The sequence below is a fragment of the Ptychodera flava genome, chromosome 3 (genome assembly GCF_041260155.1).
Source record: "Ptychodera flava strain L36383 chromosome 3, AS_Pfla_20210202, whole genome shotgun sequence".
NCBI lineage: Eukaryota > Metazoa > Hemichordata > Enteropneusta > Ptychoderidae > Ptychodera > Ptychodera flava.
The window spans coordinates 42298112-42314292 of NC_091930.1; the positions used below are offsets into that span (position 1 = coordinate 42298112).

Sequence of the window (16181 nt, forward strand, 5' to 3'; positions counted from 1 at the left end):
CTAAAGGTCGCATTTACATATGATCACATTCCCTGTTGAGGGCGCACTATACATGCCAATACAAGCTACACAAAAGGCAGCTACACAAGTGTTGTGCTCTTCAGCTGGTTTATTTGTAGCATTGAAAAAGAAAAAAAACCCGCTGTAATATTGACTTAAATAGCCACTTGTGGGGCCCTGTGGTCAGAGATGGGCTTTGCCTGTTTCTTTTGAATAAATTTTGTCTACAAGATATGAGATTTCAAATTTTTTTGGGAGTTGAAAATTGACACTTTAGAACATGAACGATTTGGCACATAATATTGATATTATTGCTACTGCGAAAACAATAAATGTTAACAAAGTCACACGTTGCTACCAACTCCCTATTGTCTTAGTCATATGCACAAATATTGAGTATTGAAAATAAAAAGCATGTTTGTAAATTTATTTTCGGCCAGTTCGGAAATGGCACTGAGCGAGAAGCAGAAAGAGCATCCTGGAGCATTGTTTGTATTTGATACTTGGGACAAGAATAAATATGGATTACCTGCTTTCCACCGGCATTTGGTCAAATCTTGGGCAAGAAAAAAGTAAAACCTCTTCAGCTCTATTCAACAGTTCTGTCTGATGAAATCAGTGAGAAACATAAGCAAGATGCACTAGAGCTTGGAGTAACCTTGATAAAGGCTCGACGGAAGGCAAGAATCCCTGCTCGTGACGACCCGGTAAGAATCGCATGGCTGCACAATTTTGAGAGTTATTATCCGGAGATCTCTGAACTGAAGAATATCAGATACATCATCGGTTACTCACCGAAGACTGGCGATGCTGCAGCAGATATCCGAGATGGGGCGTTTCCTTCTGCACAATTAGTTCTAATTAACCATGCAAGTCCAGAAAACGATTGCACCTTGGTACACCAGGAAAACTTACAAGAGTTTAATCAAAGGATGCTGAAAATGGCTAGTGCAGCAGATCTCATATTCTCTATGGGACCAAAACGTCATGACTTTTTCCAAAATCAATACAGAGTATGCATTGGGAAGAAGAAGCTGGAAGCCATTCCTCATAAAGAAATACCACCAGTGCCACAGCAATCGTTCTTCGAGAAAAAATTAACTTTAGGACAGGCTATTAAGCATAATCCCGTCTTATTAACATATGGAGAAATTGATAAAGATCGATTAGTGCAGGCTTTTGAAGGTCTCGCATCGTCATTTAGCTTGGTTGTTGAAGCGAGTCATAAATTCCACAGAGATCTCCCAGGTTGGAATATCCTCGGAGTCCCCAGTGCCTTGAGGGAGAAAATGAGCAATCTACTCAAAACTAAAATAACGAGCGACTTAAAAGTTGTGTTTCCACGCCTCTTCGAAGATCTTAATTTGGACAGTCTGGACGAAAATTTGTGTCAAAGTCACATCTGCCTTCCAATTCAATACTATGACGAATACTCTTTTGATGGTTTGGAAGCTCTAGCTCTTGGAGTGCCTTTGCTGATTGCAGAGTATTCACATCTGGCGCATTTCATTAAGAAATATTTGCCGAAGTATTGTGACCGTTACATAGTAAGGAAGGGTGAACAGTATCCCGATGAAATAATTAGCACATTGTGTGAAATCGAAAGAGCATTTGAAATAGCAGGTGAACTGAAAGATGCCTTCATGGCAAGCGAAGACGTGACATACAGTTTTGAAACATTCGTTGCAATGTTTACCGATGATACAGACAGCGATGACAATGAAATAGTTAATCTAAACCCTCAAATCGCACATCGGGAAAAGGCAGCAGAGAATGGTCAGGAAATCTGTAAAGAATTTTATCAACAAGAATCACAGTATGAGGGCGCACAACAAAGTGATCAGATAGAACATACACAAAAGCCTGTCACCACAAGGACTGAAAGAGTGCATGCACCAGATAACCAAAGGCCACGTGATGTCATGGAGGATTCATTGCCAGGAAATCGAAAATCAGAAAGTGCTGGTAAGTTATCTCGATTGTTTAAATACAGAAGATTTCGATCTGATTCGAACTTACAACGTACGGCGCCAATAACCTGACGAAGTCATCACAGTAAAAACCATTCCGCCAAAGTGTTTCCGTTGTTTTAAGAAGGTTTTCAAATGCTTTGCCTCGCAACGTTGTTCTATTAGTGCTTATGTATAATTTCAAAAATATCACCCTGTGTAAGATAAAAATAGAATGGCGTAGTTTGAATGACAAATATCGCGTTATCTCTCACCACATGCAAGTAAATATGAATAACATATAAAGAGGACCCAATGTATGCACATTAGTGGTTTCGTCCTTTGACAGTGAGAGCTTTTCGATAGAACAATTGAAAAAAGGTTAAAATGTGATAAATGACTGCAACGTACATTTCTAATTCGTTACTTCGTTACTGCTGAGTGAAAGTACAATCTCAAAAAAGTAACATCCCTAAACAACAACAGCGTACTAGTCGTATAATGAATGAAGTTGTTCACGAGGTAAATTGATTAATCTTTGTACCAGCCAAGTAAAGAATGGCTTATGAATGTGATACGTTTTCAAGAGTGATACAAACACCAAAGTAGAAAGAAGGAGTAAACGTTTTCCAGTTGATTCTGTTTTCGCCTTACACGAACCAAAAAGGAAGAATTTCTAATAGATATAATTACAGACATAAACTGTCTTATAAATACAACGTAAGCTTCACTATTCGCAAAAATCTTTTATTTGCTATGTGTGGTCTCCTTATAAGTCTTGACATTCTTATTTTATGGTACCGTTAGATGTGTTTGAATGAGAGTTCAAACATATAAATCGTCATGGCATTAATGTAATGCAAATTGTCCAATGTCATTGATACTTAGGAGCAGTAAGCTCACCTGTCACCAAATGTTTGTCAATGAAATTATTTATGATAAGTGAAAGGACTGAGGAGGCAATTAGGGGAAATTAATTTTGCCGGTTGTAAACTTGCAACTTTAACGCGTTACGAATCCTGACAGCACTAAAAAGGCCAACTACAATACAAAATCGATCAGCTTTTCTCATTTACACTTGTAGAATTAACTGTGACGATCAGGTTAAATGAAGAAGATTTCCAGGAAGCTATAAGAAACACTTGACAGCGAAACAGGAGAGCATATCAATGAGAGAGCGAATCGACAAGAAGAAGAAAGTGACAGCCCGCCATTGCGTGAGAGAAAGCTTACAATACAAATAATAATCAAAGAGAACAACAAATCCTTCTGGGACAGAGTGCACGATGCATTGAATGGAAACAATGCAAAACAATTTATAGACTTTCTCGTCAATCAGTGCAAAGATAATCATGCGATATTACTGAAGGTCTCTGAAGGATCTTTAGTCTTGCGCCTGAAATTCAGTTGCCTCCAAAATCTCTGTAAGTTCGAAGGTAACTGCAAAACAGGGATATTTACTCAGCCTCTTGAACGCTTCTTGATAACCGATGAGATGAGAACAGCTGCTGAAAAAGCAAGTACGCCTCTACACCTTGTCGCTGTCTACGATGATGAAAAGTTCGAAGAGGTCTCTCGTTTTCTTATCAAAGTAAGTCAAAAGTATCGATTTGGTATGATCATTTCAAAGTGCCTTCTGCGTGTATCTTTAAATTCGTTCATGTAACACGAGTTCCTGTAATGTTTACAATACCGTTGCCTAAAGTAAAAGTCTTCGAGGTTTATTGTGTGAATACGCATTTACGAGCTGCCAGTATCTTTTGATGTTGACCAAGAGGAGGGTATTCACTCTTGCTTTTACTTAAACTTGTAATCTTTCGAATACATCCACAATAGTAAATTTTTTAAACATCTTTTTTCAGCGAGTTTATAGAAACGTTTTCTTATCAGGCAGTTCTTGAAAAATTTGTGTCCCATTGCTACTTTGTAGCATACATGCTATCGGAGTTTCACATTGGTCAGTTGACAACTGATAGTAATCGGATTTTGATTAACTTTTACCAGCGGTAAATGTGCAGTAAAGTTTCTATTTGGACATCTATTACGCATTGCAAACTTTACTGATCGATATTTGTCTTCATTCGACCACTCAAATAACATTAACAAACTGTTTTTAACTTAAAGGAGATGGTGGCTTTGACTTAACCGAAGACAGTACCAGCTCAGATGATAATGACGATAACGAAAGTAAAAGCAAAAAATCCGTATGTGGTGGACTGCTCAAAGGTAAGTCATTGTCCTCAGTTTGATCTTTAATTTTTTTCCTTTTAGTCATGGAAAGATAGACCCGCTGATAACGTAAATTGCAAGTAGAATATACTTCACGCAATGCACTCTGAAATTTATGACTCTGAACATCGACTCACTACTTTATTTTCTGATAAATATATAACATTTCATTTGGTTACCACTCTTTAGAAACCTACAGCTGTCAAAACGCCAGCTTGTCGGGAAGAAGAAACAAAAGGTGCAGCAGGTAGGAAATCATTTGCTAGAATTGACTGATGAAAAATGTGAACTATTAATTTGATTAGTACAGTTAATTGGTAAACTATAATATCCTTTGATTGATAAATAAAGCTCATAAAATAGCGAGTGATGCGGCAAGAGTGAAGGTGAGTGGACACAGACAGCATCTTGTACTAATCAACAGTGAGCTAGACAGTCGTCGAGATTAGGCTAGAGAACACCCTAAGGCTTCCCTTGGAAAACCCTTCCAGTTTGTTTCCACTCATTTATGTCCATCACATTGTACTTGTGGTCAGTGCATTGTAGTAGGAGGGATCAACCTTAGAATGAACTATTGGAAATATGAAAGTTTCCCGAGGTGGTGAAAATCACGTGGGCTTGTAAGTTAGATAACAAATTAAAAAGTACTCTCAGACTCTGTAGGGAATTTGTTAACATTTATCACGTGGAAGAAATAAACGACTTCTAAATGCAGTGATATTGTGCACATCATAATTACATCATAATTATGATTCAGTTGGTACTGAGTTATCAAAGGTGGAATCCTAAGTACCCTATACCTTTTTAGGTTTACTTGTGGTAAAGGTTACCCATTTTAAATCATAAAATCGGCAATGGGTGAGAACACCCACAATGTATTACAGACTGATAACAACAAAACATTACACAACATGATCCTCATTCAGCTATCAATTGAGAAGGAACTTGCTAAGATGGCACATTGATGTTCTTTGAGTCAGGTATTGATGACTACTTTCAGCTTTATTATGCTTTGTATCCAATGTCAGGGGATGACAGCAAAATTCCAAGTGACTTTGGGCAAGGCAAGGGAAAACAGACTGGCCGACAAGAAGAACTTGACGAGGGGTCCTATGACTCGGAGGCCGACGAAGGTTATGACGATTCTGAAGCAGTCGAGGAGGTGAGTTACACTAACTCGCGTTGACATAAAAAACAAACATAAAAAGACGTTTTAATTAAATGAATATCTCTGAAATATATCCATATGTTCAATTTATAAAGGTTAAACTTTCTGCCAAGCGTGATTGGAAAGAATCTTACGTTCAACAGTTACCGAAGTGGGTGAAGAAACTCATGGGTCATATAGTCCTTGGTAAGACGGTTTTCATTTTTTGCGATTACATTACTTGCAATTTCATTTTTCCAAAGAAACGTCATCACTCTGGTTATTTCGTCTGGATTTTGATGTATTTCTTACATACGGCGTTTTCTCTATAGTTAGAGCTTCTTGAGATACATATGAAGAGAGCTATAAAATATGCTAATTTTAATATGCTTGGAAATTACAGGGAATAAAAATGTCTTCTTGATGCAGGTACAAAGAAGTTGTTTTGAAAACTTTCAAAATCTACATTACGTCAGGAGAAAGTTGCAAACGTATTAAGTTATGTAAGAAACAGTGCAAAGATGATTTGATGAAAAGTTACACCCGCATCTTAAACTAAAAATGCCTCATATAAATTGAGAAGAACGTAGTTAATTTATCTTGGGATATTAGTCTGAGAGGGGTATCAGGATACCCTAATTTATACATTTGGTGGAAATAGTACAGGATGCTTTACAGACAACCGCAAAGTTTTTTTTTTACATTTTTAAAATTATACTTTGCATAGCAAAAATGTCCACATGAGTACAAATTATTTGTTGAGCTCCTGACCTTCCTAACGCTTAAATGCTACAAACAACATAAATGTGAGTTTCACTAACTGATTCGAAAGATCAGTAACAATTCGGAGATCCCGAACGCCTTGAACTCGAGAAAAAGGCACTCTAGTTCTTTGAGTATTAATATAGCATGTAATATAGATGATTGATGGTTACATATGCGCTATGCAGGTATTGTAATGTTTTCGTTCATGTAACGTAACTTTGAACTCGGACTCTTTGAGAAAATCATCTCCTCAGAGTATATTCACTGAATAGCCCATGTCTGTTGTTTATGTCTTTACAGTTATCAATGAAGAATGGTCTGTTCAGATATTGGGGTTGCAGAAACCTGGAACTAAGCAAGGACTGTTTAATAATCCAAATGGAGTGCGATGGCATGACGGGCAACTTCTTGTTTGTGACACAAATAATAATCGTGTTCAGATCTTAGCCAAAAACTACTATTACCAGTCAGAAGGTGAAATTCGATTCGATGCGATTCCAAATGCTTTCCAGCCATGGGCCGTAACTGTGTACCGTAAAGAATATTACATATCTGACATCGGTAACAATCAAATAATTATTTGTGATAAATGTCATGAAATACTACAAACTATCGCTGTGACGCCAGATATATCGGTGCATAGCATTACGGTTATAGCTGGATTTGCTGTGGTCACCGACCACAAAGGGAATAAGGTACTCAAGTACAACAAGAAGGGAAACCTTGTTGCAAAATACAGAGAAAAGGGCAATGAAAATACGGCAGTAAAATATCCCCATTCTGTAGCTTTTGCCGGCAACGGCAGTTTTTTAGTGTCCGATGCGAACAACCACAATATAAAAGTTCTTGATTCTGATTTGAATTGCGTGGAATCATTTTGCACCGAGGGTACAGGCACAGGTCAAGTGAGATATCCCCAGGGCATAGATGTAGATGCACAAGGGAATATTTACGTTTGTGATAAGTTGAATAACAGGATCGTAAAACTGGGATCAAGTGGCAACTTTCTTTGTAATTTATTCGAAGGTGACATAGAATGTCCAACGAACATTGCGGTCAATCCGGCTGGTGACGAAATTGCAGTTTCAGTGTTTGGTAACATTGCTAGACCTGTGAACCAAATACGGGTTTTCTTCAAAAAATAAATTAAACCCATTGCACACAGCGAAATAGGGAGATGTACACAATACAACTGTTACGAGCCCTCCAAAGTATTGAACAATTCCATAATTTCAAATGGGCCACTTACAAGCAAATGAAGTCTCGCGAAATATAACGTACGGAAAATTTAGATTTAGTGTTCTATGGTGGAATTACGAACAATGAACACAAAAATCCCAGGTATTTGTTGCGTGGTGACTATCGTGGGTGTGGGGAACGACTCGATTGAAAAGATCCCATTCAAGGTGCATATTAACCTGGCATCATGTTTGCATTGTGACATGCTGGCAAACCTTTCCCTTCGCAGAATAGTATCAGCCTATTCTACCAGCCACTCTTGGCATGATTCTTACATAAATGAGAGTATATTGTGTCATTAGATGACTATCTACAAATTTGAAAATGTCACAGAAGATGTTGCACTTTGTAAGTAATTGTTTCAACAATGAAAAAGCATGTACTAGACGCATTTTTTATTTTTGATGGTTTGTACAGACTATATATTTCACTGAAATATGTTGTTCTACTTAGACTTCGTATTCCTTTAAAATTTTTAAAATATTATCGCAGCACATCGATATTTTGATGTTTTTTAGAAAGTAGGATGACTCTTTTATAATTGATGTTATGTTTTCTCGTTTTTCTTTGTATTCATTTGTGTTTGTATGGTTCTCACTAATTTTTGGTTTTGATGACGATTTTATTTACATCATCCCTTTGGAAGTTGACTTGTAATTGGGGTAATCTGTCGGTTCATTGGTGAACATTTTGGCACAACATGTGTGTTCATCAGTTGCCGATAATCGTGAAATTATTAAAGAATTTGATTTTTGTTCTTCTTTTTGCACATCAAACTGCAGTGTGTCACTGATAAATTATTTAAAGCGTCAAACGTACTCCTGTATCCTATTTCACAAATTGAATTTTGTATTAGAAAAAAACATAAAGACAAAAGTACCAACGCATTATATCTGTCTATGTTGGCTTCTGTAGAGAGTCATACAGCGCAACAGGTATCACGGTGACACTCAAGGCAGTCGATTTGGTCGCAGGAAGAAGTTAATAATTGCCACAAACTAACATTTTCCACTTCCAAATTATCTCAGCGATCGAGATGCGTTTGGTGCTAATATTAATTGTAATTCTGAACACAACACTCAAAGATAACTTTAATTTTTGCCGGCTGGTTCGTAGCAAAAGTTGCGCTTACTTTATTTATGAAGGATGATATTTATTTGAAAGAATATAGAAAAGAAACCTTTTTAGAGGTGCAGATTTGTTATTGTTTTAAGAAAGTTATGAAGTATTTTAAATTGTAAATTGTATCTTGATCATCTGACAGTCACTCGGAAGATTTATTGAATTGGTGTCACTCGTTCAGGATGGCAATATTTTCGCAACTGTTTGTTTCAAAATAAAGTGTCAAAGAGAAAATTCGAACATTGTAGATGTCTATGTCTCTTTCTTAATACTAAAAATGAGTTACTCTTCTTGTATCGATGACGTCACCGACAGGGCTATTAGGATACGCTTGTCAAATACAGACACCTAGTAGCACCACCTATTGGTGCTTCTGGAAGATTGACAGTCCGTATTGGTTGTTTCATTAATCTAGTAAGAATTAACGAACGACCTACTTGTATCAGCTCATTTAACGAAATAGTAATTGCCCTTCGAAGTCATATGATTATTGATTATTTATAATGACGAATGTAAATAATACACTAAAGGCATTGGTGGATGTTGAACGGATCTGTGTAAAGGTAGGTCTGTCTCTATCAATGTTTTTCTAGCATTTTAAATTACAGTCAGGCTTCTGTCGACCTTCATCCATGAGTTTGACGACCTCCGGAATGACGTCTGTCATTTGAACACCTATACTGATAGAATCTAACTTTAAAAGTACCATTTAGATATGAGTTAATTAATTGTCATTACATATTGAGTAAATAATTTCATGATTGGACGACAAAGGCCAATCAGTGCAAGTCGAAAGAGCAAAATTGTGCAAAATGGTACACAGGCAACTGTCATATTTTCAATGATTTTTTGTGTCCCTCTTTACCATATTCCCGGACCCAAGGTACTATGTCGACTGTGAGATTAGGTATAAAATACCTGGTCAATGGAAATCAATATCGTTCAGGTCCCTAGATCATGCCAAGACCTAAGAAAAGGACGAATAGAGAATCAAACACTGCTTATTGTAGCAATCATCTCGTGACATCATGGTTGCTTTCGAGACATAACATAAAACAAGTTTTTGATTTGCTCCGGACTTGGCAATTCTTTATTTATGTACGTTGCAAGATGACGTATTATCACGTATTGCAAGATGTTAATAGACATTGGTACTTTATCCAGGGCCAGTTGTTACATGATCCGTATACACGGATCGAGCTTGCTGACTATATTTTATGAATTTGCCTTCAACGATGAGGGCGCACTAAATCTGACTATCGGCTGAGCTTTTCGCATTGACGAACACACGAATTGTCTGCAGGGAATTCCCGTACTGATATGGTAAAGATTGGGGAAGTTCTTTTGAAATTTGATAAGCCATGATTTTAATTAAAAGTATTTAGGAAATGTTTTTGTGGGTGTCTGTTCATGGGTAGCCCCTGAATCACTTACCTGTAAATTGTCTGAATCGCGCAGTCCTTCTATATGATGGACAAATAGTCTGAATCAAATGTGGGTCTAACTGTCTATGTCTGTAGTGTCACCTTCTTAGAATGCCATTACATGATACTTGGTAAAGAGTGTTCACAGATTTTATCGATCTACCACCTGTAGTGGCCTCAGGCGTATCAATCCGTATTGTTGGCTTCATCCGGGTTGTGATATTTCATCTATTTTTATTGTTTTGGAGTTTTCATCATATTTAAGTAGGTTGTCACTGTTTAGTAGTATGCTCTCCAGCCATGATAATGAGTGTTAGTGTTAAAACGTAGCTACTCACAGTATGTATGTAGGTGTTTAATTACTGCAGGTAGTCGGTTATAAAATTGGTATTTTAAAAAAGCGATGCAGAAATCGTGAAAAATTGCTTAATATTTTGAAACGGAGGGCAATCTGATCACTACAAGTACTTGAATTGTCGTGCAAATGACATCACTGAGCATGGTTTGAACTAACATAATCACTTCTTGGAGTTCTAACTTTGTCCTAACAAGCTCCGCAAACATGACTGACTCAGAGTCACTTGCGATGTCCGATCAGTTGACGTCTACAAAGTAAGTGTAAAAGCAACAGTGAAGTAATCAGATTGGAGGTTAGATTTTACTAGACGGATTACAGAGGCAGACGCTTTAGTAAACTATAAAAATCTTGCAAAGTGCTCCCTTAGCGGCTAAAGACATTCGTTGGGTATTCACGATTATTGTTGGTTATGTCATGCAAACCTGTGGCTAAATGAGAAAAGCAACACAAAATGACGCAATTTTAATGTAATCACGATTGCACATGATTTAGATATGTTAATCATTAGGGAGACATATGTCGCAAAAACACCTTTTGGAGTTAGCAAGTTTTTAAAAGCTCTTCCCAACACTAGCCATTGAAGCAATGCGACTGTTTTTTCTAGTCAGAAAGTCACAAAGCCTTCGGAGTTATGAATTAATGCTATTGCTTTGTGTGTGATGGGATTTGAAAATTGAAAGTGTAGGCATTCACTCTGTTACTTAAGAAGTACCAACAACGCTTTTAAATACAGAACGTTACAATTGAATGTTACATCGTCTTTAGTAAGAAAATCTGACTCCCAAATAATTGAGATTTTCAACCAAACCTAACAGTTGTGCTTTCAATACTTCTTCGTATAAATAACTAAACGTATTTTGACGTAACGAGTGATGCTAGCGCTGTGAATAGAAAATTGCGTTTGACTATTTTAAAATGCAAACCACATAAATATACCAGTATGTATAATCATGATTAAAAATTAAAATTTTTCTAGTAATTGTATCGAGTAACAAAAAATACTGTGAAAATGACAATTATATTATGTACCTGACGAAAAATGATAAAAATGGAAACAAACCAAACCAAAACAAACTTTTATGTTTCTAAAATACACTTGGCGAAGTTCAGTCAAGACAACGTGCCGCTGTGGTAGATAGGGTAAAAACGTGACCAACGACTTATGGTTCTCAATTATGTGCATCGTGAACAAAAAACTTGCATATATAATATCAGCTTCATAACTTATGAACATAAGCAGCTCGTTGTGTAACACAACGCTTGCGTAAAGGTCAAATTTTAAGTGAAATGCAACCCGAAAAAATATACATCCGTAAACCGGCTTGATGTACTCTGAAGTGTCGAAAAATGTCAAAACTCTGCAAAAAAGGCAGTTCATCACAAATAATCTTACACGTGAACCTCTGTGCTAAATCTGATATTTCGTCGACCTGGCCATCCTGACAGCAGATATATTGAAATAGCGCCATTTATCAGTGGTCGCATATTCGTGCAAAGGTTTTTGAGTAACGTTAGTGGGTTGGTTGGTTGGTTTGTTGTAAGTTTACATCTCCAAAAACAAAATTCTTCAAAAAATCAAATAATTACAACCACCTGAAAAGTTTCATTCCAATGCTATACAGAATTAACGAATGCATTCTGTAAGAATATGCAAATTCCAAATTCCAAGTTCAAATTCAACCGACCACTTTTATTCTACTTTATGAACTCAAGTAGATTGAGACGAGAAATTCACAGCAAAACATGACCAGGAAAATCTTAACATTAACAAAAACAAAGAAATACGAAACTATATCAAATATGAATAAGTCTGATATAAATTACAGTGTAACTCAGACTATAGAAATATCAAACTCACTTTTAAAAGTATGAAAAATTAAATTGATTACATTTTAATTCTAAGAATTTCTTACATCAAGACACAAAATTCTAACCTAAATATGGCCAGAAAAATATGACAATTTTACGGAAAAATAAGATGACTTGTATTTTCTGTGTATAAACGAGTGCAGTTTCTGAGGAAAAATAAAATTATTGGCACCAAAAGAAAGTTGATTACAATTTCTTCACATGTTACAAAAAGTTGGCTCTGACAAAAATACCCCAAAATTTCATCCGAGGGCTTCAATGCTACTTGGAGTCATTTCCTGACATCATAACGAGAAATTCTAACTTGGCTGACAAATATTGAGTTGATAAGAAAATCAGGAAAATTGTGTCCGTTTTGGTGATGATATGTTTTTGTAGCTTGTACAGTTGTACGGTTGTATTTGCTGCAGTATGCATATGCAAATACATATTAAAAATATAAATATTTTGAAAAGATATCCCTGCCTACCTACCTACCCTACTTGTGAAAACCATGTTATCGAAAGAGCACAATTTATTTTTTTTATTTTTTAATTTTTGGTCTTATATTTCTCTTCTCAATAAATTTATCATGTTATTAGTAAATGTTTGTGGTTGTTACGTTGAGTAATCTCGACTACGTTTTGGTTTTCTTTCGGTTTTGGGTAATAAAAAATTGATGTGTTTAAGTAATTTGCATATTTAATGAGTTTAAGTAGGCTGTATCTCAATGATAGTTCAGTGTAATATATTACAAACGTTGGAAATGTTACTGTAGACATGGCAGCGTCATTTGCATTTTATCCTATGTTATCCTGTGAGTTTTCTCTATCTTGAAATTTCGTATTTACATATTTGAATTTTAAGTAATTAGGCTGCATCTCGACACATGTTCAGCGTATTACGCTAGAATTCAGTGGCATTGTTTCTGAAGTCACGCTTTTTGCATTATCTAAAAATATAATCTCTGGTAACACCGATATCTCTCATGCTATCCATCTAAATCAATGCAATAGCATCGAGTTTGAAAGAGAAAATAAGGATATTTCTTTTCAATGAAACAGTAGGACCGTGCATTTGGTGGGATTAAGACTCAATAACCAAGTGTCATACCAGCTGATGATTCTATTGATATGAGAATAATGTAATAAAAACAAATAATGGTAAAAAATAAAATAAAATGACTAGAAAGACAGCTCGTTTCAGTAATATCTCAGACAGTAGTCAGAGAACTATATGTTCCTGTGTCGTATCTGCATGAATGTCATGCAGCACACATGACCCATTTAGCATATACCAAATGTCAAATTTTACTACTGTTAACAAGAATCCTGAAATTTGAGGCTTTAATTTATTCTGCCCTGCTCATGAATAAGGAAAAATTTCTGTAAACAGGCTTCATTCTGTTCATTCATAAACTGTGGGACAGAAGTCACACCGAGCGCGACATATCCTCCATGATATCTCAATGCAATCCAGTAAAAAGATACTAGATGTAAAAAAAGAGGCGTACTGGGAGAAATTTATTACCAGAGCAATATGTATTACAATTGTTACCGACAGAAAACTTTCCTCTGCTTTAAATCTTTCCTGATTCCGATCGCGACCGAGGATCGTCGTATTGAGCCATTTAGTTTGTTTACACTAGTTTCCTTGTTAACAGGTGTTGCGCACTCGACACCGCTGTTACGTCACGTGCTCACTACCTGTTTGTATAGTGTTTGCTGGGGCTTGTCTTAGATATTGCAAAAAATTAACGGAATAGCCACGGGACAATGCAACATTATAAGATTTAACATATCGTTTTAAACATATTTAACATACTGAAATCACTGGCTTGAATAAAGCATACGCACGCCATGACTTATATGTGTTTCCGAGTCCGTCTCGAAGTGTCCTTTGATATTTATCACTCTTATGATATTTAACAAATTATGTAAAGCAGCAACTGTTATAAGCAGTCAGGCTGGTACAACGTCTTGACCAGGCATTTGCTCCAAAATTTATCTCTTTTGTTTGTCAAACGGCTCCACTCTGGCGAGAATTATTAATATGCAGACTACGATCGGACTGTACTTGTTTCAATTCCTCTGTATCTCAGTATCAACACTGATAAAGGTTGAACTTTGAACAGACCGGTGACCTGCGTTAGATGAATCCGATCAAATATTTCATCGCCTCCAAGAACAGCTATCAATTTAAATACTTCAGGGCACGTTCTCCATTCTCCAAAATCTTCAGTCAAATTTAAAAATGTCTCAATCGCTGGCCATTTCTATTTCTCTTAGGGCAATGTCGCCACACGTATTTTAATGTCAATAGAAGGATTGTGCTGTGACGGTGATCAACTTTTTTCATTAAAACTTAGGCGACTGTTATGTACAGACTGAGTGTTGGGGAAACTCATTGCCCCACATGTGAACTATGTTGTTCAGCGCAATTGAATTAAGTTCCCTTTGAAATGTGTAGTCTTTAACTTTGCATAGAGCAAAGTTTCTAGACTTGATACCAACATAAGCTCTCTGTCATTAAAGACATCTGCTTTTCATATGCCTGTCGGCTACATAGCGACGAGGAAATAGACCCGTCATAAATTTTAAGCTATTGTTTGATTATATATGGTCAACAGGTTTTGCAAGCCAAACTTATAGCGGGTTTTACTACAGTGAATTAAATTGAGTAAAGCCATAAATCAATCTCAGAAATCCGACTACATCACTGAAAATATAGTACAGAGAAGGTGTACATATCATTTTTCAGATTCGTACATTGACTTAGCGAGGTCAAGATTGTGGTCAGCGGAAGTTTTTTAACAAACTAAGTAAAGGGTACTCCAGAGATAGTAAAACTTTTGTTTAGGTCTTCCATACAAATTTCGTTCTAATTATACAAGTGAGTAACGAAAATGCCATGAGCAGACGATGTAAGACTGCATTCGCAAATACTCTGGAGGCGTATGAATCATCATTGTTTTTTTCGTTTTTATTTCCTTCTTTGAGGCCTTTAGTACCATAAAAACACTTTTAAATCCCCGCCGTCTATAAAAAACACGATTGGAATTAATGGGGATAATTTGACCGTTAACTAATTTTGGTGTTGTCTACAAATGTCAGCTCATCTACTTTTCTTTTTAAAGTAAACACTTGTTTTTATAAGTAATTTGTAATATTGCAACACATTAACCTTAGGGCATCTGACACTTTTGAGAATTTTGGACAATATGAAGATCCAGTTATCTTAACGTTAGTTCCAATCGTGTTAAAATCAAAATATTTCAAACCCCCCCCCCCCATATCATATGGCCAAATATTACTTGGGATGTAGGCGCACGAAATATAAACATGTACTACGCAGTTCTGCTTGCAGATGTTTGACACTACCTTTTGTCATGCACACATAAATATTCTGTTCATAGAATACGTACAGCACTTTTCACACTAGGATTTGCGCAGTATAGCTGAAAGCGATGCGACTCGCTCGAGTATAAGGGTCCATCATCCCCCTTTTCACCCACCCTTTGATATCACCACTCTCATGATACTTCATCAAGTATTTCAAACTCTGTTTGCCGTCATAAGCAGTTAGGACGGTGCAGATACATGTATCAGGCGATAACTCGCTAAACAAGGTTAAATGGCCCAGTCTGGCGGTACTGATGTACACAGACACAAACAAATAAATGCAGGTGTTCAAATTCTTCTGTATCTCAGTACCAGTACTGATAAGGGTGAACAGACCGGTGACCTGAACGGACTTAATCGAGTCAAACAGAACACCGCCGTTCGTATCACGTCACACTGCGCTGTACACGGAACACGAAACAATATGTATAGGATAAAGCCCGAGTACGAGGGCTCTTCTGGTATATAAAGTCCAACCCAACGATAAAATGTCGAGGCCGCAGGCCGAGACATTTTATCGTAGGGTTGGACTTTATGTATAGGATAAAGCCCGAGTACGAGGGCTCTTCTGGTATATAAAGTCCAACCCAACGATAAAATGTCGAGGCCGCAGGCCGAGACATTTTATCGTAGGGTTGGACTTTATATACCAGAAGAGCCCGAGTACGAGGGTTTTTCCGACTTAAAAACTATCGCCCC

General features: G+C 36.7%; 1 protein-coding gene across 1 annotated transcript; it reads left to right on the forward strand.

Moving 5' to 3' along the window:
- Window positions 1-165: 165 nt before the first annotated feature.
- LOC139130068 (uncharacterized) lies at window positions 166-3582 on the forward strand. Its single transcript, XM_070695787.1, has 2 exons — window positions 166-1965; window positions 3034-3582. The coding sequence occupies exons 1-2, from the start codon at window positions 933-935 to the stop codon at window positions 3093-3095; spliced, it is 1095 nt and encodes a 364-aa protein (XP_070551888.1). The 5' UTR covers window positions 166-932; the 3' UTR covers window positions 3096-3582.
- The last annotated feature ends 12599 nt before the right edge of the window (window positions 3583-16181 follow it).

Coding starts and splice junctions, on each gene's coding strand:
- LOC139130068 (XM_070695787.1), top strand. CDS start 933: ATGCTGAAAATGGCTAGTGCAGCAGATCTCATATTCTCTATGGGACCA. Junction 1,966..3,033: donor TCGAAAATCAGAAAGTGCTG/GTAAGTTATCTC, acceptor TTACACTTGTAG/AATTAACTGTGACGATCAGG.